Genomic DNA, 24,692 nt, shown 5'->3' with positions numbered 1-24,692 from the left:
TCACTTTTTAAAAGGTTGAATATACATCATCACAATGCTTTCTAATGTTTCCTACCCCTCCTGCATTCATTGTTTGCTCCCCAAATCCTCTCACCCTCCCTACCCCTACCTGTCCACATCCCTAATAAACCCTAGCATCAGTTATTATCTCTACGCATTCACTCCTTCTGTGCTACACAAACTAGGAAACCCAACAAAAACAATAAGAAACAAAACAGCCAGGAGAAAATAATAAAAATACAAAGATACGTATACAAGAGTAATGAAAAAAAGACCACCATCAATATTTTAAAAGCCAGGGAAGAAAATTCTGATGTGGAAGAAGCAAGAAGTACTTGAACCTAGAGCAAATTCAAGTAGGGTCAAAAGGGAAGTCAATGAACAAATTATCATATTATACCATGGTTTGTTCCCCATAATCAAAATTGCAATAATTTCTGTTTGGTAGTAAAGCTGTTCAAGTCCCTCACCTGTGGCAGAGGGGATCTGCCAGAAGCTCAATCTGAATAGATACTCAACAGATGGATTTTGGACTCCCACTGTCCTCTATAGCCTTCTACAAATTGGATTTCACAATTTAAGCTCTGCTTTCCCTTCATCATATTTGGATTTTGTTATCGTCTTTGTATCACTAAGTCTGCTGTGCTTCTTCAATGTGGACTTAGTTGAGGCCTCACTTATATGGTTGCTTATTTGAATACAAGCCTTTAAGACCCAAGACACTATTCCAATTCATAGCTGGGCACCATCTACTTTCTTCATCACACTTTACTGTAGCACCCTTATCTTCAGATGATCTCTTCATGAAGGTGAGTATTAAGCAGGGACATGTTATAAGAACTAACTGTTCTTGGATTGGGGCTAGAATTAAGTGAGAGTCCAGAATCCATTTGTTTGTCCACAGGTTATGAACAACTATGGTTTGCTTTGGTAGTTATATTATGACAGAAATAAAAACTAACAAGAACAAAAGAAAAATGAACCAAAACAAACAAATAAGAAAGACATTATCAATCATCCCCCTATGGTGTAAGACTGATGGCATTGATAACATCAAGAATTTATCAAGAATTTAAGGTATTGATATGAGGAGTTTATGTGAGTATAGTTCAACTGTGAGCTGCAACCCATGAACTATTGCTTTGTACAGATTGATTTCTTAATTGACTGAGTTCTGTTTACATTGAGCATGGGGGTTGGTGCTAGGAGAAAAGTCCCTGTAACATTTCTTAACAAGGGCAGATCCTTGCCTAAAGGTTCATTTTTTAATCCATTCTGTTAGTGTTTATCTTTTTAACTGCTGAATTCACTCTATTTACATTCAATATTGTTAAATTGATAAATATGGTTTGGTGAGTATCATTTATATATAATTTTTATAGTATTCCTGGTTTCGGTTTTCATGATTTTTTTGTGTGTGTTGTGTTCTTGTCAATACTTTTTTCTTTTTTGTTTTTTTTCTTATTTGTTCTTGGTTTTAATTTTTTTGAAGTTTATATTTTTTGTGTTTTCTTCCTAAATTCAATATACATTGTTGTATTTTGTGAACGGTTTGATATCGCCTCAGTTCGGCTATTTATTGGGAATCTTGAATGATACCACTAGGCTATTTATTGTCAACTCTGTTCTCTCTGCTTTTGTTTGTTTCCTTATTTATTTAGTTACTTAGGTATTTTTGCCTTCATAGTGAATGTTGTCCATATTTCCTTGTTTTAATTCATGTACTTCTGTTTCACTCTGTTACTTAAATAGAGTATTTTCTTCTTAGTCATCTTTTCTAATATTTTTTGGCTGCTGTCTGTTATAGATTTCCTGTCCATCAAATTCCTTTTAATTTTTTGGTAGAAGTAGTCATGTTTTTATAAATTACAATTGTTTTTCCTTATCTGTGAATGTTTTTATTTCACTATAACATTTCAAGGATAATTTTACTGGATATAAGATTCTTCTTTGGCAGTGTTTTCTTTCAGAATTTTGAATATATTATTCTATTGCTTTCTTGCTTGATTGGTTTTGGTAGAAAAATCTGAACTTTTTCTAATTGGTTGGCCCTTATAAAGTACTTGTTCTTTTTTGCTGTGTTATTCATAGGCTTATTTTCCTTTTCTCTAATATTAGAAAGTTTTGTTATTTAATGTGATTTCCTTTGGGAATCAAATCAATTCTATTTGGAGTTTTCTGGACTTCTTGCATAGCTATTTTATGTTCTGTCATGATATTAGGGAAATTCCTCAATATTTCATCAACTATTTTTTTCTGTATTTTTCCCCTTTCTTCCTTTCTTTTTTGTAAGATAATTTTATTGGGAGCTCTTACATCTCTTATAAAAATCTACGTTAGTCCAGGTTGACTAGCAAAACAAATCCAGAGATACCCACATATGTATAAAGAGCTTTATATAAAGAATAATTGTATATTAAGAAAACATCCCAGCCCAGTCCAGATCAAGTCCATAAGTTCAATTTTTTTACTATTTTTAATATAGATATATTTAAATCATTTTATTAGGGGCTCATACAACTCTTAATCAGAATCCATACATACATCAATTGTGTAAAGCACATTTGTACATTCATTGTCCTCATCATTCTCAAAACATTTGCTCTACACTTAAGCCCCTGGCATCCGGTCTTCATTTTTCCCCTCCCTCCCCGCTCTCCCTCCCTCATGAACCCTTGATAATTTATAAATTATTATTTTGTCATATCTTTCCCTGTCTGACGTCTCTCTTCACCCACTTTTCTGTTGCCCGTCCCCCAGGAAGGAGGTCACATGTTGATCCTTGTAATCAGTTCCCCCTTTCCAACCCACCCTCCTTCTACCCTCCCAGTATCGCCACTCACACCACTGGTCCTGAAGGGATCATCCGCCCTGGATTCCCTGTGTTTCTAGTTCCTATCTGTACCAGTGTCCATCCTCTGGTCTAGCCAGACTTGCAAGGTAGATTTGGGATCATGATATGATAGTGGGGGGGGGGGGTGGAAGCATTTAGGAACTAGTGGAAAGTTATATTTCTCATCGTTGCTACATCGCACCCTGACTGGCTCATCCCTTCCCCAAAACCCTTCTGTAAGGGGATGTCCAGTGGCCTACAAATGGGCTTTGGGTCTCCACTTCGCATTCCCCCCCTCATTCACTATGGTAAGATTTTTTTGTTCTGATGATGCCTGATACCTGACCCCTTTGACACCTTGTGATCACACCGGCTGGTGTGCTTCTTCCATGTGGGCTTTGTTGCTTCTGAGCTAGATGGCCGCTTGTTTACCTTCAGGCCTTTAAGACCCCAAGTGCTATATGTTTGTTACCAGTCTATAAATTCCTCTTGACTCACGCAACACATGCAAATGATGTCGAGTGCAGGAAGATCACAGGCCAGTAGGTGAAAAGTTTTGTGGATTCAGTGGCAGTAGAAGCATCTCAACGCTGGCATGGGTCTCCACCTTGCTCCTCCAGCTCCATGGCTCTGGCTCCATCAGCATAGCTCCATGTGTCTTGTCAGCAGGAATACGAAGCAGAGAGCGGGTCTGGCCTCCAGTGAGCTATTTATCTCTGTAGTGCCTCCAAATGAGGTCATCAAAATGCAACTGATTGACAGGCTAGACACACCTTTACTCTTAATAGTCTCAAGTTGACACCAGATTATGTAACGACCACACAATTCATACATACAATTGTATCAAACATGTTTGTAGATATGTCGCCACCATTATTTTCTAAACATTTACTTTATATTTGCCCCTTGAAGATCCAAGATTTAGTGTCCCAGCATTCCATGGGGCCTGGCCTGCGTCCCCAGGATGCCACATAAGTCCGGGTCAGTGTGGCCTATTTGGTGCATACTACCAAAGACACTTCTCCCATAGTGTTCCACAAAGCAATTTCATTAATTTTACCACCAACCACCCCAACTGGAGGTCTGTCCTCCCTCTTTTCTACCAACAGTTTTCCTCCCAACATTTGTGTTCCCCAGACATGTTTACTCCCTTTCCATTCTCCTGAGTTGTTTTTCCCGTCAGTATCCCTCATCCCTCTGTTAGGGCTGTTTACCTGTCTGGGAAGACCTCATCATAGATTTACATGGCAGCCACTCTGTAGACAACATCCCATTCCCCTCCCATGACCATTTGATTCCAGCTGGCATGAGATGCCTTCCAGTAAAGTGACCTTCAAAATACTTACCTAGAGCAGATGGTGTATGGTTCATGGCACCAGTCAGGCTCTCTACCAGGTTGTCTGACCCCCCCCCAAACCTGTTGGATGCCCTGCAAGCCTGAGCTTGTGCCCATTCTGCTGCTTGTTCCTAGATCAGTGGACTCATACTGTATTTGTCCTTTTCATCAACTGTTTTCTGAGTAGTTATTATTTCTTCCTTCTGTTCTGGGACATTTATCAGGCACATTTGTTCCTTTTGATGACGTGCCATAATGTTCATAGGGTTTCTTCCATTTTTTGGTTGATTTTATAATTTGATCTTGTATTTTGTTCTTGAGAGATTTTTTTCAACATCATTGAATCTTGTTTCTATTGTTTCTATCCTGCTTTTTTATACTTCCACAATGTTGTCAAATTCTAATAATTTAGTATTTGCATTTTGTATTCCTGTTACAAGTTGTTGTATTCTTTTTAACTTTGTATTCATTTGGTCAGAATGATCATTTAAAGCACTTCCGAGTTTTTGAATTGTGGCTTGGGTTTTTCCTCTATTTCTAATTTTTCCTCCAGTCACTTAAATTAACTGGAAACCATCACTCTAATCTCCCTCATGGGAGGAACCATGATCCTCTCCTCTTTCAGGAGCTCCTGCACGTCCATAACTGTGTGTGTTGTGATTAATTGTGTGTTTACTTTTGTTTCCATCAATGTGCAGAAATCAAATGCTGCTTCCAAGACATAGTATTATTGTTTAATTTATTTTTAATTTTTGACTCTGAATACAAAATTAGTACCACACACCTGTTGTTGAACCCAGGCAGTCAAGGGTAGCTAGGTAATTCTGTACCAGCCTACTTTCAACAGCAGTTAAGTACGATTTCCATCAAAGTCCTGATTTTGAGGCTTGTTCTCACGTTGTCAGGGGGTACATAGCAATTATTATTCAAACCAGTGCAATAGGAGAGATAAGTGTTCACCAAAATCTGCCTGTATTTGGTGTTGGGTTCAATTACTACTTGGGAATGGGTATGTGAGTAGGCAGGTGTAACATTTTGAGTCCCGAGTCTGTGGCAAAAGGCTCACTCACTACTAAGCCAACATCTTTCCTCCTACATGCCCACTTGATTCAGTCGTCCTGATGCCCCAGGGAAGATCTGCCACAATCCAATCCCAAGAAGGTTCAGTCAGACAATGAGAGTCAGTCCACTGCAGACCTAAATGTCCCTAATTCAGATAGCATCTAATGAACGAGTTGGAAGCCTCCGAACCACTGCGCTCAGAAGCCCATTTATCCTCATCGCCATGTTCCTACTCAACCTCTTCCCAATTATGTTGGATGAGTGGTGTTAATCAGAGAGAATGAGAGGCTGTTAGCTCACCACTATGTTCCAGAGTAGAGTGGTTGGTACTTCTTGTGTTCTGCCAGGGTGGGAGCCATCAGCACATGTTTGCTTGCTTTTCTCAATATTTCCATGATTTCAAGTTTTTCTTTAGAGAGAGATCAAGATTGGCTCCAGCTACATGACCATGTTGTTTTCTCCAGATATATTTAAATATATACTTCTGTCAATCTAACAAGTTTCTGTGGTGTCAAAATAGAAACAATAATTTAGTATATTGTGTAACATTATTCCTTGTCTTTGTTAGCACTTTTGTGATACTTAAAGCTAAACATTCCATTTTAATATTTTTCTTCATTGGTACAATACTAGAATATTGAAGAAAAATTTCAGTCTCGTGACTAGAGTTACTTCTTTTTGGCAGGTTGAAGATAACTTTGTACTAGAAATTGAGAAAGAAAAATTTGTAGAAGAATTAAGGGCTATAGTAGGTCAAGCTCAAGAGATCCTTTATGTCCATTCTGATGCAGAAAGAGCCACTGGAGTTGACTCTACTACTGTGGAAGCTTACAGTAACCAAGTAAGAGAAAATATTCAGTAAATAAGTCTTTTTGTATATGTATTAGGAACTTCTTCATTTATCTATTCATTTTTAATCCAGACAGGATCATCTGAACAACTCCAGATAAATTCTGCATCCAATCAAACCAGCAGTAAGTATGTTTAATAAAATTTATCATTTGGCATTTGAAGCAAGACATTTGGAAACTTTAATATAAACTTTATATACCATCATTGGAAAATATATTAGCCAATGAAAGAATTTGATGAATTATCAATGTAGGTTTTCACACATTTTGAAAGGAGAAGAAATCATTCCCAAAATGTCCTCCAAGTTTTAGTTCTTTATCTGAATAACTTCTTTCTCAGTTGTCCCATGGTATGTTACTTGAAAAGAAGTCACAGTATTGATGACCTTTAACTGCTTAACTTTTTGAAACTTGTAAGTTTTTATTTGTTAGGGGATTTTTTGTAATATGGGAGGGATGGAGACTTTCTATCTGAAATGATTTTGTTCTAACTTTGTCTCATGTTTGAATAGTCATTCATATCTCAATTTCCTTTCCCCAGTGATATGCTTCAACCTGCTCTCATCACTGACAAATTTTCATAAATCAGTTATTGAATAAACTTTCAGGGACTAAAATGACTGTTTTGTTTTCTTTCCTGATTATTTTATCTTTCCATTCTCAGGTCTGATCATAAATATATTAAGAGTATCTGGGAGGGTTAGAAGAGTCATAGAAAAATATGATACTCTCTCAAGGAATTATATTAATATGATGAAGCAAAACATGGCATGAGAGTAATAGACCCAGACACCATTACCCTGAAATATATTTTGGCTGTTAGTATGTCAGGGCTCTGCATATTATTTATCTGGTTTGGGCAAGTTTTTGGCTGACAAAGTAGGGCAAAATACAAAAGGGAATTATGTACTTGAGTAAGTTTATAAAACAGAAGTAAAAATGAGGGGATTATTTATTTTTATTATCATATAGTAAAATTGACTTTTTCATTTGATGTACAGTTCTGGGGATTTTAATATTTCTTTAAATTTTTGTAACCTCTGCTATCATGAGGATACAAAACATAAAGCGTATTTTTAATGGAAAAATGCTTTTCATTATTTTCAAAAAAGGCCCTGCTTCTAATTGTATACTTCTAGTTGTTAAAAAAATGCCTTGCTTCTAATGGTTTGTTTGCTTCTTCTAATTGTTCTTAAAAGGACTTACTTCTAATTGCTGTTCTATAATGTTTTTTTTCTGTAGAATCCAAACCCCTACTTCAAAGCTCTTGCACATAGTTTTCTAGACTATCTGTCAGATTGTGAGATTTGGTCTTATAAATTACATATATCCTAGAGATGTTGGAAATGGATATATAAAACAAAATGGCATTTTAAACTAGTTTCCTTAGTCAGTAAGTGTTTTTTAAATGTTATTTAACATTGTGCTCATTTTTTTGTTAATTCTTAGGTGAGTCTGTTCCTCAGTCATCCCCAGTTGGCCGGTGGCGTTTCTGTATTAACCAAACAATAAGAAATCGTGAGGCTCAATCTCCTCCTCTTCACTTTTCTCTGTCTACAGTTCCAGGACCAAATCCACTTTCTAGTAAGTTTTCATTCTCTGGCAGGTTTATCTAGAGGAATCGAAATATAAAATGCGAGTATAGACCATATATTTAACTTCCTATCCTGCGTACTTTATGCTTATGAGAATTTTCATATGCATTTTGAAGACATTAATATTATGGGTTAACCTAAACCATATTTTCTTTAATATTTATTTGGACACAGAGAGGAGGAGGAGAGGATAAGGAGGTGGTGCTGACCAATCCAGGAACAGGGAGCAACAAGTGATCCAAAATCAGTGGCAAGGAGGGTATGAGAGGCCTGGTAGGGATTCAGCAGGAGCAAGATAACCAAGAGAAATTACTGAAACCCAAATTAAGGCTGAGCATGATAGTGGGACAAGAGGAAAGTAAAATGAAATAGAGGAAAGAACTAGGTGACAAGGGTATTTATAGAGGTCTAAAGACTAGAATGTACATATGTAAATATATTTATATAAGAGTGTGGGATAAGATATAATAATTATTTATAAACTATCAAGGGACCAATGGGAAGGGGGGAGCGGGGAGGGAGGGAGAGGGGGTAAAAAAAGGGAAACCGAGCTGATTCCAGGAACCCAAGTGGAAGGTGAATTATGAGAATGACGAGTGCAACGAATGTATAAAGGTGCTTTGCTCAATTAATGTATGTACGGATTGTGATAAGAGCCTTATGAGCCCCAATAAAAAGATTTATTAATTAAAGAAAAGGTATAATCACATAAAAATAATTATATGAATGTGTAAGGTAAAAATTTAACAATTCAGCTAATAAAAAAAAGAAATAAAATGACACATCTTATTGGATAAATTTGCTGCACAAGACCTCTTAGTGCTAAAAAGCAAAGTTGTAACCTTGAGGATGAAGGTGCACTTAAACTAAGCCATGGTACTTTCTATTGCCACATATGCATGTAAAAGTTGGACATTGAATAACAAAAACTGAATAAATGCCTAGCCATGTGAAAAAAAAGAGAGTGTGGGGAAACAGATTTATGTGCATATATTTATAAGTTTAGTATTAAGGCAGCAGATGGACATACTCAAGCACTTACTCAGTGCAAGAACATGTTGTTCTATTAAATTGGCATTCCAGGATGCATGCCTTCCCAACACGATCACTGAAGACAAATGGGTGTATAAGCAAATGTGGTGAAGAAAGCTGACGGTGCCCAGCTATCAAAAGATATAGCGTCTGGGGTCTTAAAGGCTTAAAGATAAACAAGCGGCCATCTAGCTCAGAAGCATCAAAGCCCACATGGAAGAAGCCCACCCGCCTGTCTGACCATGAGGTGTAGAAGGGACCAGTTATCAGACATGAAAGAACTAAAAATCATATCAGTGGCTGCCCACCTTCCTGATATGATCACTGAAGAAAAACATGTGCATAAGCAAATGTGGTGAAGAAAGCTAAGGGTTCCCAGCTATCAAAAGATATAGCGTCTGGGGTCTTAAAGGCTTGAAGATAAACAAGCGGCCCTCTAGCTCAGAAGCATCAAAGCCCACATGGAGGAAGCACACCAGCCTGTCTGACTACGAGGTTTCGAAGGGACCAGTTATTAGACATCAAAGAACTAAATATCATATCAGTGGCTGCCCACCTTCCTGATATGATCACTGAAGAAAAACATGTGCATAAGCAAATGTGGTGAAAAAAGCTGATGGTGTCCAGCTACCAAAAGATATAGCGTCTGGGGTCTTAAAGGCTCAAAGATAAACAAGCGGCCATCTAGTTCAGAAGCAACAAAGCCCACATGGAAGAAACACAGCAGCCTGTCGAAGGGATCAGGTATCAAGCATCAAGGAACAGAAAATCATATCATTGTAAATGTGGGTGAGTGCACAGTGGAGACTCAAAGCCCATTGGTAGCCAACCAGACACCCCCATACTGAAGGGTTGTGGGGAGGAGATGAGCCAGTCAGGGTGCAGGGTAGCAATGATGAAATACATAACTTTCCTCTAGTTCTTAAATGCTTCCTCCTCACCACTATCATGATCCCAATTCTTCCTTACAAATCTAGCTAGACCAGAGGATGTACATAGGTGCAGATAGCAACTGATTACACAGGGAATCCAGGACAGATGACTCCTTCAGGACCAGTGGTGAGAGTGCGATGCCTGGAGGGTGGAGGGAATGTGGAGTAGAAAGCGGGAACTGATTACAAGAATCTACGTATAGCCTCCTCCCTGGGGGATGGACAGCAGAGAAGAGGGTGGGAGAGACTTCGGACAATGTAACATATGACAAAATAATAATTTATGAATTATGAAGGGTTCATGAGATGGGGGGAGTGGGGAGGGAGGGGGAAATGAGCAGCCGATATTAAGGGCTCAAGTAGAAGGCATATGTTTTGAGAATGATGAGGGCAACAAATGTACATATGTTCTTGACACAATGGATGTATGTATGGATTGTGATAAGAATTTTATGAGCCCCCAATAAAATGATTTGTTAAGGTTTTGTTTTCTTTGACAGATTGTTTTCTGCATATTTTTACCCCAATTATAAAGGTCTCCTGTTCCTTTTGAGTTTATGGTACTGCTTTGAGCTTATTAATACATAGGTATCCATCCATTCTTTGTCTTTCTTTTAGGTCCAAGAAATACAAATAATAAGGAAATGTCACAGGATGCACTAAGCACTATAGAAAATAATCCATGCCAACAGCTTATCCATGCCAACAGATCAGAACCCAAGTATTTAATTGATGGTGAGATTTCTAAATATTCAAGCAAAGAAACTGAGCAGCCAACGACCCTTTATCAAGTGGAAGATGACAGGAAGGTAATAACACTAGTATCTAGTAGTTCCACTTATACTACTACTTCAGTTTGTGCTGTTGCAGTTGAATGTGAGGAATTCACAAACCAAGAATGCTTATTCTTACCTGTGTATCCATATTGTCAAGCGGCCAGTCAGGCTAATGTACTCATAGGCCATCCTGAAGAATCAACTCAGATTGCTGGTAGCTCTCTTACAACTCTGGCATGTATGTCTGATCAAAAGCTTCAGTTTTTACCAGTGCAGCAGCCAACTATGGATACAGAATTTATTTCCCAAGAAGGAGAAATTAGAGTGAACACTGAAGAAAGTTCTCCTAAGACAGTCGTTACCACTCAAACCCCAGGCCTTGAACGAACTATCCTTCCATTCACGACTATGCTGGAATCAGATGGAGAAAGACCTCCAAAAATGGAATTTGCTGACAACCGAATTAAAACTCTTGATGAAAAATTAAGAAACTTGCTCTATCAGGAACATAACTTATCTAACATCTATTCTGAAAGTCAGAAGGATACCCAAAGCACAGACTCTCCATTTTCTTCCTCTACTGAAGATGCACTTTCCTGTTCAGTGACAGAGGTCGTACCTATAAGTCACTGTGGAATTCAAGATAGTCTTGCACAGTCCCCTAATTCTCAGGAGACAGACTGTCAGATTCTGTCCAATGTGGCTGTGAATCAGCCTGCTAACATATCAGTGTTCAAAAGGGAACTGAATGCGATAGCTCCTCTACCAAGTGAATTGTGTATGCATGTAAGTACCAATCTTTCTAAACAATTTTTTACCCTTTGCTTATGCTTTTAAATAAATACCTTCTCTAAAACTCAGTCCTTTAAGGTATAGTTGTCTACCACAAAATTCTGAAGTCACAAATATTTAAGAAGGTCCTGACAACCTTCATATGGCCAGAACTATTTAGTATGGATTACTGAACTGTCTTTGGTCATAGAGTCTTCTGGTAAATTAACTTGGAACTTGAAAGTAAATTCTGAACTTACTGTATTAATGACAGAAAAGAAATTGATTAATAAATTGTTTTAGTGGCTAGTGAGAACTTACTTTTAGATTTCCACATTAATAGTTTTATATTTTTAAATCTAATATAATATTCTTTCATATGTTCTTCAAGACAATGTGCTGAGAACATACACAAAGATAGAGACTGGAATGTCTTATATTCCAAAAGTCTTAGCTGAGTATATTATGGGTCATTCACAAATGACTTTCTCATAGCATAGGATTTAATAAATATTCATAAAGAAATATAAATGCACAATAATTGTGCACTACTTTCCAGTTGAAAGAGAGTCAGGAAACACAATGTACTTGGTCTTATCAGATAGAGTTTTAGTCAGAAATGGAAATTTCAAGAGTTTTATAACACACCTTTATTAGTTTTCAGTTCCATTAATTAAGGCATACTTTATGTTTTTCTTTTTTTCCCAATCATTTTATTGAGGACTCTTATCAAAATCCATATAGACATCCATTGTGTCAAGCACATTTGTTGCCATCATCATTTTCAAAACATTTTCTTTCTACTTGAGCCCTTGGTATCAGCTCCTCATTTTTTCACTCCTTTCCCTTTTCTCCCCCCACCTTACCCTTACCCTTACCCTACTGGTTTTGCTACTCTCATTATTGGTCCTCAGGGGTTTATCTGTGCTGGAGTCCCTGTGTTGTCAGCTCTTATCTGTACCCATTTACATGCTCTGATCTAGCCGGATTTGTAAGATAGAATTGGGCTTATGATAGTGGGGGGGGCACTAAAGAACAGTGCTATACTGCACCCTGATTGGTTCATCTCTTCTTTGCAACCCTTCTGTAAGGGGATGTTCAATTTTCTACTGATGGACTTTGGATTTCCACTCCTTGCTCCCCCTCATTCACATTGATATGATTTTTTTGTTCTGGGTCTTTGTTGCGTGATACCTGATCCCATTGACACCTCACAATCACACAGACTGGTGTTCTTCTTCCATGTGGTCTTTGTTGCGTCTCAGCTAGATGGCCGCTTGTTTATCTTCAAGCCTTTAAGACCCCAGATGCTATATCTTTCGGTAGCCTGGCACCATCAGTTTTTTCACCACATTTGCTTATGCACCCATTTTGTCTTCAGCGATTGTGTTGGGAAGGTGAGCATCACAGAATGCCAGGGTATTAGAACAAATTGCTCTTGCATTGAGGGAGTACTTGAGTAGAGGTTCAATGTCCATCTGCTACCTTAATACTTAACATATAAATATATGTACATGCCTGTGTTTAGAACTCTATAAATGCCCTTTGCCTCCTAGTTCTTGCCTTGGTTTCCTTTTACTTTCTTCTTGTCCCACTATCATGTTTGGCCTTCATTCTGGTTTCAGTAATTCCTTTCGGTTACATTGCCCTTGATTAAGCCCTACCAGGCATCCTATGCCCTCCTCACCATCGATTTTCAATCACTTGTTCCCTTGTCCCTAGGTTTGTGAACACCCACTTCCTTTCCACTGCCTCCCTCTGTCCTGCGTCCCCCTGGAACCATCAGTCCCATTGTTTTCTCCTCCAGATTGTTTATCCCTCCTTCTTATCTAGATAAACGTGCAGAGACAATAATAAGCACAAAAACAAGGCAGAGCAAAACAAAACAACAAAAGAAAAAACACCCAAAACAATAACAACAACAGAAAGAAAAGCCTATAATTAGTTCCAGGTCTGTTTGTTGACCTTTATTTGTGTTTTCCAGTTGAGTCTGAAGGGGTGCCATGCCCTGCCCCCAATGTCTATTTTTTTGTATTCCCCTGGGACTTCATTGTTTTGTTCCCCTTGCTGCTCTGTTGCACGCCCCTTAGCATTTTGCCCAGATGTGGTGTGGTCAGATCAGGCACAATTCCTGCACTGTGCCTCCAGTGTTGTCCTTTCTAATGCTATGGGTCAGTGAGGGGCATCGTGTCTTGTGGTGGAGCGGCCCTATGGTCCTCTCTGTGCATTGGCTGTGCTGAACAGGAATATCGTTCTCGGGTTTTGGTGGACCAGGATGTGTTCCACTCTTTCTCCTTCTCTCTTCAGTTGCTCCTGTGTGCTCTGATCAGACACACCCCTCTTCCTAAACTGTAGCTTCAATGCTCTCCTCTGAAGTGAATTCTTCTGGGAAGAGGGGAGGGTTGTCCATGTAGTTGGGATTGGGACATGCTCCGTTGACCTTTCTGTTGGTTCCCTGCTTCATGCCGGTATGTTGCATTCACATCTTGACACACCAGGTTGAGGTCTGGTCCCTCTCTCCCTCTCCTGTGGAGATATGAACAACACCCTCCCCTTGGGTGGGTTAGTGCCCTGTTCCCCCCACTACCCATGTCTTTTTCTCTCTTTCTTTCCCCCTCCTTTTTAATTGGCTGCCATATGTATCCCTGGATTGAGTCTGACCCCTGCCATAGTACCTGGATCTCACCCCAGGAATGTATGTATGCTGTATGTTTTTCTTTCTTTAAAAAAAAAGAGATATTTTGTTTTATTTTCAATGACAGTGTATGTGTTCGTCTGGGTACATTGGGAAAACAAATCCACAGAAACTCATATGTGTAAGAGAGAGTTTTATATAAAGGGTAAGTATATATTAAGAAAGCATCCCAACCCAGTGCTGTCCAAGCCCATAAGTCCAACATTGTGTCATATGTCCAACACCAATCTACAAAGTCCTCCTCAATCTCATAAAACACATGCAATGAGGCTGACTTAAGGAGGAAACCCAAATCAGTGAGCATGTCCATCCCTGGCTTCTCCTCAAGGATGTCTTTCAAGAAGTGAGCCTTACGGCTGAAGCAGGGAACTGGCTAAGGCAGCTGCACCCTGGTCCATCCATCAGAAAGCAAGAGACCCAAGAACGAGCAAGGCAACGCTCAGCGAGCCATTTATCTCTCCGCCCTTCCATTAACTCCACATGTGTTTATCGGCCAGGTTGGCACAATAAACTTTAACTATCTCAGTGTACAATATGGTTTAGGTTCCCATTCAACAGTTTATACACAAATTGTTTAGTGACATTAGTTACATTTTTAATGGTGCATGACCTTCTTATATTTTTCCATTCTGGTTGTCCACTCTGTTTATCTACCTTCCCTGTCTCCTTAGTTTCTCATTTTTGTTTGAAAAGAATAACTGATCATTTGGTTTCACATACTGCTTAAAGGGGGCATAGTATTCATTTTTATTTTGTGAAACAATCTGTTATTTAACTAAAAGTGATTTCCCTGGTTACAGTTGGTTAAAAGTTTAAAGAGTATCTCAGGGCCATAGTCTGAGGGTGTCCTCTAATCTCAACCAGTTCAGTAATTTTTACATTTTCTAAGAATTTAGAGTTCTGTTCCACATTGCCTTCACATTATATCCTGATTCATCTATTGTGACCCTGATCAGAAGGATCAGTAGCGATAGCCAGGCAACATCGAGTTTTTCTGGTTTTAAAGTCGATGAAACCAGAGTTTGTGTATACTATTAGTCCTGTAGACTAGTTTCTTCTTTGAGGTTTTGTTTTTTTTTCTTTCTCTTTTGTTCTAGAGTATTGACATCCACTTATGGTTATATCTTTCATGGGTACTTGGAAGTTTTTGAGACTTCAGCTACCACTCATAAAATTAGGATGCTGAGTATAAACTTCATGAACTATATATTATCCAGTTTGCAAAGTTATCCCACAGGACTATGGTTCTAAGCCTTCACAGCCAGAGAAGCAATTCTCCAAGATGTTCAGTTATAGCAAAGAAGTATTCTAAACTGTGTCCACTAAGTGTTTTCATATATATATGAAATGGAATAGATAATGTATATATATATATACATACAAATGCATGCATATAAACACCCTTCAGAAAGTTCATGAAAAATCACATTATCTATTCCATTTTTTCCTGTATACACACGTATTTACAAGTGTAAGCCAACAAGTACCATATATACTGTAGTATAAGTTGACCCAAATATCAGCCAAGGCATCTAATTTTGCCACAAAAATTGCATTAAAAATGTGTTGACATCTTCCCGACACGATCACGGAAGGCAAATATGTGCATAAGCAAATGTAGTGAAGAAAGCTGATGGTGCCCAGCTATCAAAAGATATAGTGTCTGGGGTCTTAAAGGCTTGAAGTTAAACAAGCGGCCATCTAGCTCAGAAGCAACAAAGCCCACATGGAAGAAACACACCACCCTGTATGACAATGAAGTATAGAAGGGCCCAGGTATCAGGCATCAAAGAACAAAAAAATCATATCATTGTAAATGAGGGGGCGTGCGGAGTGGAGACCCAAAACCCATCTGTAGGCAACTGGACATCCCCTTACAAAAGGGTCGCAGGGAGGAGATGAGCCAGTCAGGGTACAGGGTAGCAATGATGAAACATACAACTTTCCTCTAGTTCTTAAATGCTTCCCCCACCCCAACTGCCATGATTTCAATTCTACCTTACAAATCTGGCTAGACCATAGGATGTACACTGGTACAGATTGGAATTGGAAACACAGAGAATCCAGGACAGGTGATCCCTTCAGGACCAGTGGTGAGAGTGGCGATACCAAGAGGGTGGAGGGGTAGAAAGGGGGAACTGATTACAAGATGTACATATAACCTCCTCCCTGGGGGGTGGACAACAGAAAAGTGAGTGAAGGGAGACGTCGCGCAGTGTAATATATGACAAAAATAATAATTGTAAATTATCAAGGGTTCATGAGGAAGAGGTGAGTGGGGAGGGAGAGGGAAAAATGAGGAGTTGATATCAAAGACTCAAATAGAAAGCAAATGTTTTCAAGAATGTTGATGGCAACAAATGTGCTTGAGACAATGGATGTATGTATGGATTGTGATAAGAGTTGTACGATCCCCCAATAAAATGATTTTTTTAATAACCAAAAAAATATGCTGAAAAACTGGGCTTAAACACGAGTATATACAGTACCTTTACAAACTCATAGGAACCTTTATAAAACAAAAATATTAAATGTGAAGCTATTATTTCTTGGCTAATCTTCCATCTAGGAATACACACTTCTGAAGGTGTTGTTTTCATCTCACTAACCCTTCCTCAAATAATTATTTAATCTTCTATTTAAACCATGTCAGAATGGCAGTTCGGAGATCCTCAAGGGACTCCAAATTTGTTCATTTTCAATGTCCTTTGAGTTTGGAGAATAAAAAGGTATAAAGGGGCAAGATTGAGGATGTGGGGTAGATAGGGTAGGGTTTCCCAGTGAACTTCTCATAGGGCATGCCTTGCTTAAAGAATGAATTGCATGATGGAAAAAAAATTCCTTTGTTCAATTTCCCTGGATTTTTCTTACTAATGCAGTTTTAAAATTTCTGAAAACTTCTCCATAGCTCCCATGATCATCCTGTGTCATTCAAGAATATCTATCAAGATTGATCCAGTTTATAATTGATTGAGCTTTTAATAAGTTCTGCTTTGTTTTTGGTTTTTATTAATAGGGCTTAATACATATATCAATCATTCCATATTTCAATCATGTCTAGCAGAATTGTACATTAGATACCACAATCAGATTCCAAACATTATTTTTCTGTATGAACTCATTGATGGCATCACCCATTCACCCCCGTCGGCCACCTTCATGTCCGCCACCCCCATAAATCCTTATTCCACTTGCTGACTCTATAGGTTCATCAGTCCTGGTTTTCATACCCCCAAAACAAAAAATCACATACCACATGGCCCCCCCCCAATGAAATAACACTCCTGAGATACCCCCTAATAGGTACAATCCAAAACAAAATAATACAGCCAAAAAAAAAACATTTTGGTAACCAGAACAGGCCCAGCGTGCATCCTAGGGGGAATCTGCTGACAACTTTTTACTTGCCTTTGGCACTCTATACTCACATTATCAATACATTCCCATTTAGTGACCACTTTCCTCCTATCCCTCAATTGTGGATAGAGGAAGTTCACCAGAGGTTTATTTCCTATATCATTCCACCAATGAATCTTGGGCTCTGACTGTCATCTATAGCCTGCACTTCGGATTCTCACAATTTAGGCTCTGATACTAATCCCTCCCTTCAATTTTGGATCGTATGCTTCACAATCCTTTAGTGGCTGATGATGGTGTGCTTCTTCCATGTGACCTTGGTTGACATCTCACTTAGATGGCTGCTTGTTCAGAGTCAAGCCTTTAAGACCTTAAGTGCTATTTTATCTGACAGCTGGGCACCATCTAATTTCTTCACCACATTTTGCTATAGCACCCGTCTCCTCCATGTTTCCTTCCAGCTGGCGTGTATTGAGCAGGGCCATGATGTAAGAACTAATTGTTCTTAAGTTGGAATTGGAATTTAGTATGAGCCCAAAAGCCATTCCTAGATCTATGTTTGTTTTGGTCTTTCCATTTATTCATACTTGGGAATTAACCCAAATGTCAAGTCATCCTTCAGTCTTGTCAAGCAGAATTATACCATTGCTTCCATAATCAGTTCCCAAACACTTTATTTCTCTCTGTGTACCTTGATATCTCCCTTTGATCTCCCCTCCTCCCCTGAACCCCCTCTCCAGTTACCTTACTTTGTGATTGAGGCTTTCTTTGTTTCATTCTGTTGTTGGTCCATTTGTTTGTATTTTGTCTTGTAAATTTATATTTTTTCTGTGTATGAAACCCAGATGAGGTAAACCTATAGAGACAACAAGTAGATTAATAGATTCAAAGGGGTATGATAAGGAGGTTGGCAGGAAGTGGGGAGCTAACAATAAGTACAAAGATGAAGAAATGTGATTAATTATACAGCTCATATGAGTGTGATTGAACTATTAAAATATATGATATATGAATTGTGTGTTGGTGAAACTGTGAAAAATAAACCAATTTGTTTTAATAGAGCTAAAGCAAAAAAAATTCCCCGTTTGAATGCTATAAAAGCAATCTCAATAACCTTCTGATCTGTTCCTAGGAAGCTAATCTTTTGATTGGACTTTTTTTTAAGGTATTCTAATGAAGCTTAGAGAAATATATTTCTGAGAGAACCTGTTTATAACCATCTACTGATCACTGAGACATCTTTGAGCACGTTTTGTTTGACATAAACTTTTGAATGTGTGTTAGCAGGGTTCTCTAGAGAAACAAAACCAAGACACTTAGATTTTATCTAAATATCTATCTATCAATTTATATAGGTTTATACAACGAGAAGGAATATAGCAGCTAACTAGTCCACACAGCAGTTCAATTCACTTTCATCGAACAGTTAATATACTGAATGTCCTTCAATTGTAGCTTCAAGGTCAAGGAAGCAGCAGAGTCTTCCTTCAGTCAAGACAGGTAGAGTCGCCTACAGGGAGCAGACAGCAGGGTGGGGCAGCAGCAGACATTAGCTGAAGGGCCCCATAGAGTCTCAAGCTCCAGCCATGTATGTACCAGTCAACAGGATCTACCAGCAGCATGGTGAAACAGGTGTTGAAAGATCAACACGATCCGTGGGTTGACTCAGCCCACAGGTAATACAGCAAACAATTGAGGCGAAGAACTAGCTCAAGCAGCAGCATGTTGGTCCAATCACCAGGGGACAAAAGAGAAGGGGACCAGCCTTGGAAACCCATTTATCTCTTTGCCCTCCAATCAATCTGTGACCTGATGTTCCTGTGGAAGCCTAGTTGGCACAATAAACCTAACTATTACAGCATGTATGAATTGAAACCCTGGTAACAATTCATTTTAATTTACCCTCGTACATAAAGTCATTGGATTAAAAATGATTGCCATTTCTAGACAGTTTTTAAGTTAAATTTGTACATAAGTTGAAACAATTCATGTCCAATATCAGTAAATGTTTATCTTAGTATAAGTTTTTATGTATAATAAAACATTTCAAAACACTTTTAGATACACTAACACATCTTTAACAGAATAATACAGTAATAATAAAGTCTTGATGGGCAAAAAGGGTAGAACCCATTTGCTATTACAGAACAGTGTATTTGCTACAATTTTTTAATATAAGAAGTTTTATTAGGAATAGAGGGAGGGCTTTGTAAGTATGAGTTTTACTTGAGTCACATGCTTTCTATCCAGGGATTGCCTGTACTTACATATATGCTTATGTACATGGATATATATACTCAAACATATTTTTAGGTGCTGGTAGAATTGTAAAATTGTATGTTATTGTTGTTGTTATTAAGTGCCATACAGGTAGTTCCAAACCATAGCAACCTTTCTGGTTTTGCACATCTTCACAATCGTTTCTATTTTTGAGTCCATTGTTACAGCCATGGTGTCAATCCATTTCCTTGAAGGCCTTCTTTTTTACTATTGCTCACCTTTACCAAACATGATGTTCTTCTCCAGAGACTGATTTCTCCTGACAACATAACCAAAGTATGTAAGACAAAGTCTCGCCATCCTTGCCTCTAAGAGCACTCTGGCCGTACTTCTTCCAAGACAGATTTGTTTGTCCTTTTAACAGTCCATGGCATTTTCACTATTCTTCTCCAGCAAAACAACTCAACTGTATCAATTCTGATTCAATTTTCCTTATCCAGTGTCCAACTTTCACATGCATATGAAGACATTGAAAATGCCATGGCTTAGCACTAGGCACGCCTTAATCCTCAAAGTAACTCCCTTGCTTTTCAATACTCTAATGAACTTTTGTGCAGCAGATTTGCCTAATAAAACTTGGGGTTTTATCTATTTTTTTTAAAAAGATTTTATAGTTTATTAGTTGCCTGGTGAAAAATCTACATAACTGGCACAGATCAAGTCACTATAGAATCTTTATTCTTTCTTTTTGCCAGCACCAACGTTGGCCTTTGCAGTCCCCTGACCTTCTTCATTCTATTTGCTGTCCCTATGGGTTCATTAATCCTGGATTTCTTATACCAGAAAATGGGAAAGCATATAACACAATTTCAAGAAGGTGACCACCAATGACATAACACCTCTGAGATACACCCCTATATGAACATAAAAAAACAAACATATAAACAATACAAACCAAAAATACAGAAAAATTTAGAAACCAGATCTAGTCTAGCCTGCATCATAGGGGGGGCAGGTTATACTGACAAAGTTTTAACTGTTCAAGTCAGATTTTTTTTCTTTTTTTTTTCAAGTCAGATTTATGCCTTTCATTTTCATTTTCTTTTTGATGATCCAAAGGCAAAATTTGTTTCCAAAGTACAGCTTTATATATAATGAGGCAAGTAGTGTGACAATAACATGATAATTCTTTGGGACAAATCTTAACAAATGCAGCTGTGTTCTCAGTGTACACAGGGCATCTCAGAATATGGGAAAACATCATAAGGATACCGTGTCTTTAAGCACCCCAGAGAGTCACCAGTATACTTCAGTTAAAACTCAGTGACTCTCTATAGCATTGAAAGTTGGAATTGACTTAACAGCACAAATACAATTTAACTGTAGGCTTTCACAGTTACTTTGTTTCCATTTAGAGATTAAGATGATGAGCATGTTTCTTCCAAAATAGTGACAGAGTACAATTTTTTTTGTTTCAAATGTACTGTTATTTTAAAAGAGAAAGTCATTTCTTTTTTTTAATCATTTTATTGGGGGCTCCTACACCTCTTATCACAACCCATACATCAATTGAATCAGGCATGTTTTTACATATGTTGCCTTCATTTTCTAGACCTTTACTTTCTATTGAGCCCTTGGTATCAGTTCTTTTCCCCCCTTCCTCCCCACCCCAGAATGCCCTGATACATTGTACATTGTTACTATTTTAATCTCTTACACCTACTTCTATCTCCCTTCCCCCATGTTTTCTGTTGTTCATCTCTCCCAAGCACTCTGTTTAGTGTCCACCTTCCTCCCATCCCTCATTTTTAGATAGGGGGAGTTCTTCGGAGGCTTGTTTCCCTTAGTTCCTCAAATGAATCTTGGGATTCCACTGTCTTCCATCACCTTCTGCACATTGGATTCTCACTAATCCTTCCTTCGACTTTGGATTATCTGAATTCCAATTCTTCCGTGACTGATGATGGTGTGCTTCTTCCATGAGGGCTTATTTGACATCTCACTTAGATGGCTGCTTGTTTGGAAACAAACCTTTAAGACCCCAGATGCTATTTTATCTGCTAGCTGGGCACCATCTACTTTCTTCACCACGTTTTGCTGCAACACTGATATCTTCTGTGTTCCCTTGCTGAGGGCAAGTTTTGATCAAGGTCATGATGTAAGAATGAATTGTTCTTAAGTTAGGATTAAGCTAAGAACTAGGATTTAGTGTGAGCCCCAAACCCATTTCTGTATCTGTGCTTTTAAAAATTATTATTATTTAGCTTGTTATTTCTTAGGAGTTAATACATGCTGTATATACTCATGTGTAAGTCGAGTTTTTCCAGTACATTTTTAATGCAGTTATTGTAGTAAAATTGGGTGTTTTGCCTGATATTTGGGTCGGCTTATGTTTCTTTATCCATTTGTCTACTGTTGGGCACTTGGGCTGTTGCCAGCTTCTTATTTTTGTGAACTGTGGTGCAATAAATATTGGAGAGCATTCCTCTCTTCATTTTCTTCCTTTTAGGGGTGTTGCTGGATCATATAGGATTTCCATTCCCATTTGTTTTAGCTAGTCCTGTATTTCTTTCCATAGTGGTTGTACATGTTTACAAGTCCAGCAACAATGTGTACAAGTTCCAGTTTCTCCAGATCATCTATAGTATTTTTGTTTTTAAGTTGGACTATCATTATGGGTGTTAGGTCTTACCTTATTGTAGTTTTAATTTACATTTCCCTGATGTCTAGTGATTGTGAGCATTTTTCATGTGTTTGTTAGCCATTTGAGTATCATTTTAGTGAACTGTCCATGTTTTTAGCCCACTTTTTTTGGAATCATTTGTTACTCTTTACTGAGTTCTGTAGATTTTGATAATTAGACCCTTGTCCATTATACAATTGGTAATAACTTTCCCCCAGCTATGGGCTCTTGTTTTACTCTTTTGATGAAGTCTTTTGAGATGCATAAGCGATTTATTTTTAGAAGGCCCTAGTAATCTGTTTTGTCTTTACTGTGTGTTTCCTTTCCTATACTTGGTAGCCTATATATACCCTGCAATAGGACCAGTAAATTTCTCTCAGTTTTCTCATTGATGGCTCTGGGGGTTACCTTTAGGTCTTTAATCCATCTTGAGTTTATTTTTATGCCTAGGGAAAGAGATGGGTCCTGTTTCATTCTACGTATGAAGATCCATTTTAGCCATCACCATTTGTTGAAGAAGCTGTCTTTATCTCACGTAGTAGTTTGGGGTTCCTTGTCAAAGTCAGTTACTGTAGGTAGGTGCATTACTTCTGAGTTTTCTATTCTGTTCTGTTGGCCTATATATCTATCATTGTACCAGTACCAGGTTGTTTTGACTACTGTGGTTATGTAGTAGGTTTTTAGGTGAGGTGCTACGAGACCTCCTACCTGTTTCTTCTTTGTAAGAAATTCTTTGCTTATCCTGGGTCTCTTCCCTTTCCATATGACATTGGTGATTAGTTTTTTCGATTTTCTTAAAGAAGGTATTTTCCCACCATTGATTATGATGTTGGATGTTGTTTTTTTCATACATGGCTTTTATTATGTTGAAGCATTATCCTTCTATTCTATTTTCTGGGTGTTTTTTTTGTCAGAAATGGCTGTTGGATATTGTCAAATAACTTTTCTGCATCTATTAATATGATCTTGTGGATTTGGCTCTTCGCTTTGTTTATGTGGTGGATCACATTGATTATTTTGAATGTTGAACCATCCTTGCTTCCTTGGTATGAATTCCATTTAGTAATGGTGAATTATTTTTTGATATGTTGGTGCATTCTTTTTTTTTGTGGTGGTGGTGGTGGTGGAGGTGGTGGTGGTGGTGGTGGTAGTGGTGGTGGTAGTGGTGGTGGTGGAGGGTGCATTCTATTGACAAGAATTTTGTTGAGGATTTTTAAGTCTATGTTCATAAATGATATTGGTCTCTAGTTTTCTGTTTTTGTGAGGTCTTTGCCTGTTTTTGGTATAAGGGTTATGCTTGCTTCATAGAATGATTTTGAGAGTTTGTTGTCCTTTTCTATATTCTAGAATAGTCAAGGTAGAAGTGGTGGCAGCTCTTCTTTGAATACTTGTAGAATTCCTCTATGAAGCCATCTGGTCCCGGGCTTTTTTTGGTTTGAAGTGTCTTTTTTTTAATCGTTTTATTAGGGGCTCATACAGCTCTTATCACAATTCATACATACATCAATTGTGTAAAGCACATTTGTACATTCATTGCCCTCATCATTCTAAAAATATTTGCTCTCCACCTAAGCCCCTGACATCAGCTCATTTTCCCCTCCCTCCCCCCTCCCCGCTCCCTCATGAGCCCTTGATAATTTATAAATTATTATTTTGTCATATCTTTCCCTGTCCGATGTCTTCCTTCACCCACTTTTCTGTTGTCCATCCCCCAGGGAGGTCACATGTAGATCCTTGTAATCGGTTCCCCATTTCCAACCCACCCTCCCTCTACCCTCCCAGTATCGCCATTCACACCACTGGTCCTGAAGGGATCATCCATCCTGGATTCCCTGTGTTTCCAGTTCCTATCTGTATCAGTGTCCATCTCTGGTCTAGCCAGACTTGCAGGTAGAATTAGGATCATGATTGTGGGGGGGGAGGGGCGGAGGAAGCATTTAGGAACCAGAGGAAAGTTGTATTTTTCATCGTTGCTACATCGCACCCTGACTGGCTTGTCTCCTCCCCGAGACCCTTCTGCAAGGGGATGTCCAGTGGCCTACAAATGGGCTTTGGGTCTTCACTCCGCACTCCCCACCCTCATTCACTATGATAAGATTTTTTGTTCTGATGATGCCTGATACCCGATCCCTTTGACACCTTGTGATCGCACAGGCTGGTGTGCATCTTCCAGGTGGGCTTTGTTGCTTCTGAGCTAGATGGCCGCTTGTTTAACTTCAAGCCTTTAACACCCCAGGCGCTATATCTTTTGATACCCGGGTACCATCAGCTTTCTTTACCACATTTGCTTATGCACCCATTTGTCTTCAGCGATCATGTCACAGAGGTGAGCGCACAATGATATGATTTTTTGTTCTTTGATGCCTGATAACTGACCCCTTAAGCACCTTGTGATCACACAAGTTGGTGTGCTTCTTCCATGTGGGCTTTGTTGCTTCTGAGCTAGATGGCTGCTTCTTTACCTTCAAGCCTTTAAGACCCCAGACGCTATATCTTTTGATAGCCGGGTGCCATCAGCTTTCTTCACCATGAAGTAATAACCATCTCTA

The 24,692-nt window shown here is 38.6% G+C and overlaps 1 protein-coding gene across 1 annotated transcript in view; it reads left to right on the top strand.

Annotated features, from left to right (window-relative positions):
• WNK3 (WNK lysine deficient protein kinase 3) overlaps positions 1-24,692 on the top strand; it is a 191,038-nt gene that overhangs the window by 123,930 nt on the left and 42,416 nt on the right. Inside the window, exons 13-16 of the mRNA XM_075539190.1 lie at positions 5,917-6,072; positions 6,154-6,205; positions 7,532-7,666; positions 10,260-11,203. Coding sequence (XP_075395305.1) covers positions 5,917-6,072; positions 6,154-6,205; positions 7,532-7,666; positions 10,260-11,203 — 1,287 coding nt within the window. The remainder of the gene's footprint in view (positions 1-5,916; positions 6,073-6,153; positions 6,206-7,531; positions 7,667-10,259; positions 11,204-24,692) is intronic.

Source organism: Tenrec ecaudatus, chromosome X (genome assembly GCF_050624435.1).
Source record: "Tenrec ecaudatus isolate mTenEca1 chromosome X, mTenEca1.hap1, whole genome shotgun sequence".
In the NCBI taxonomy this organism is placed as follows: domain Eukaryota; kingdom Metazoa; phylum Chordata; class Mammalia; order Afrosoricida; family Tenrecidae; genus Tenrec; species Tenrec ecaudatus.
This window is presented reverse-complemented; position numbering and strand designations above follow the sequence as displayed.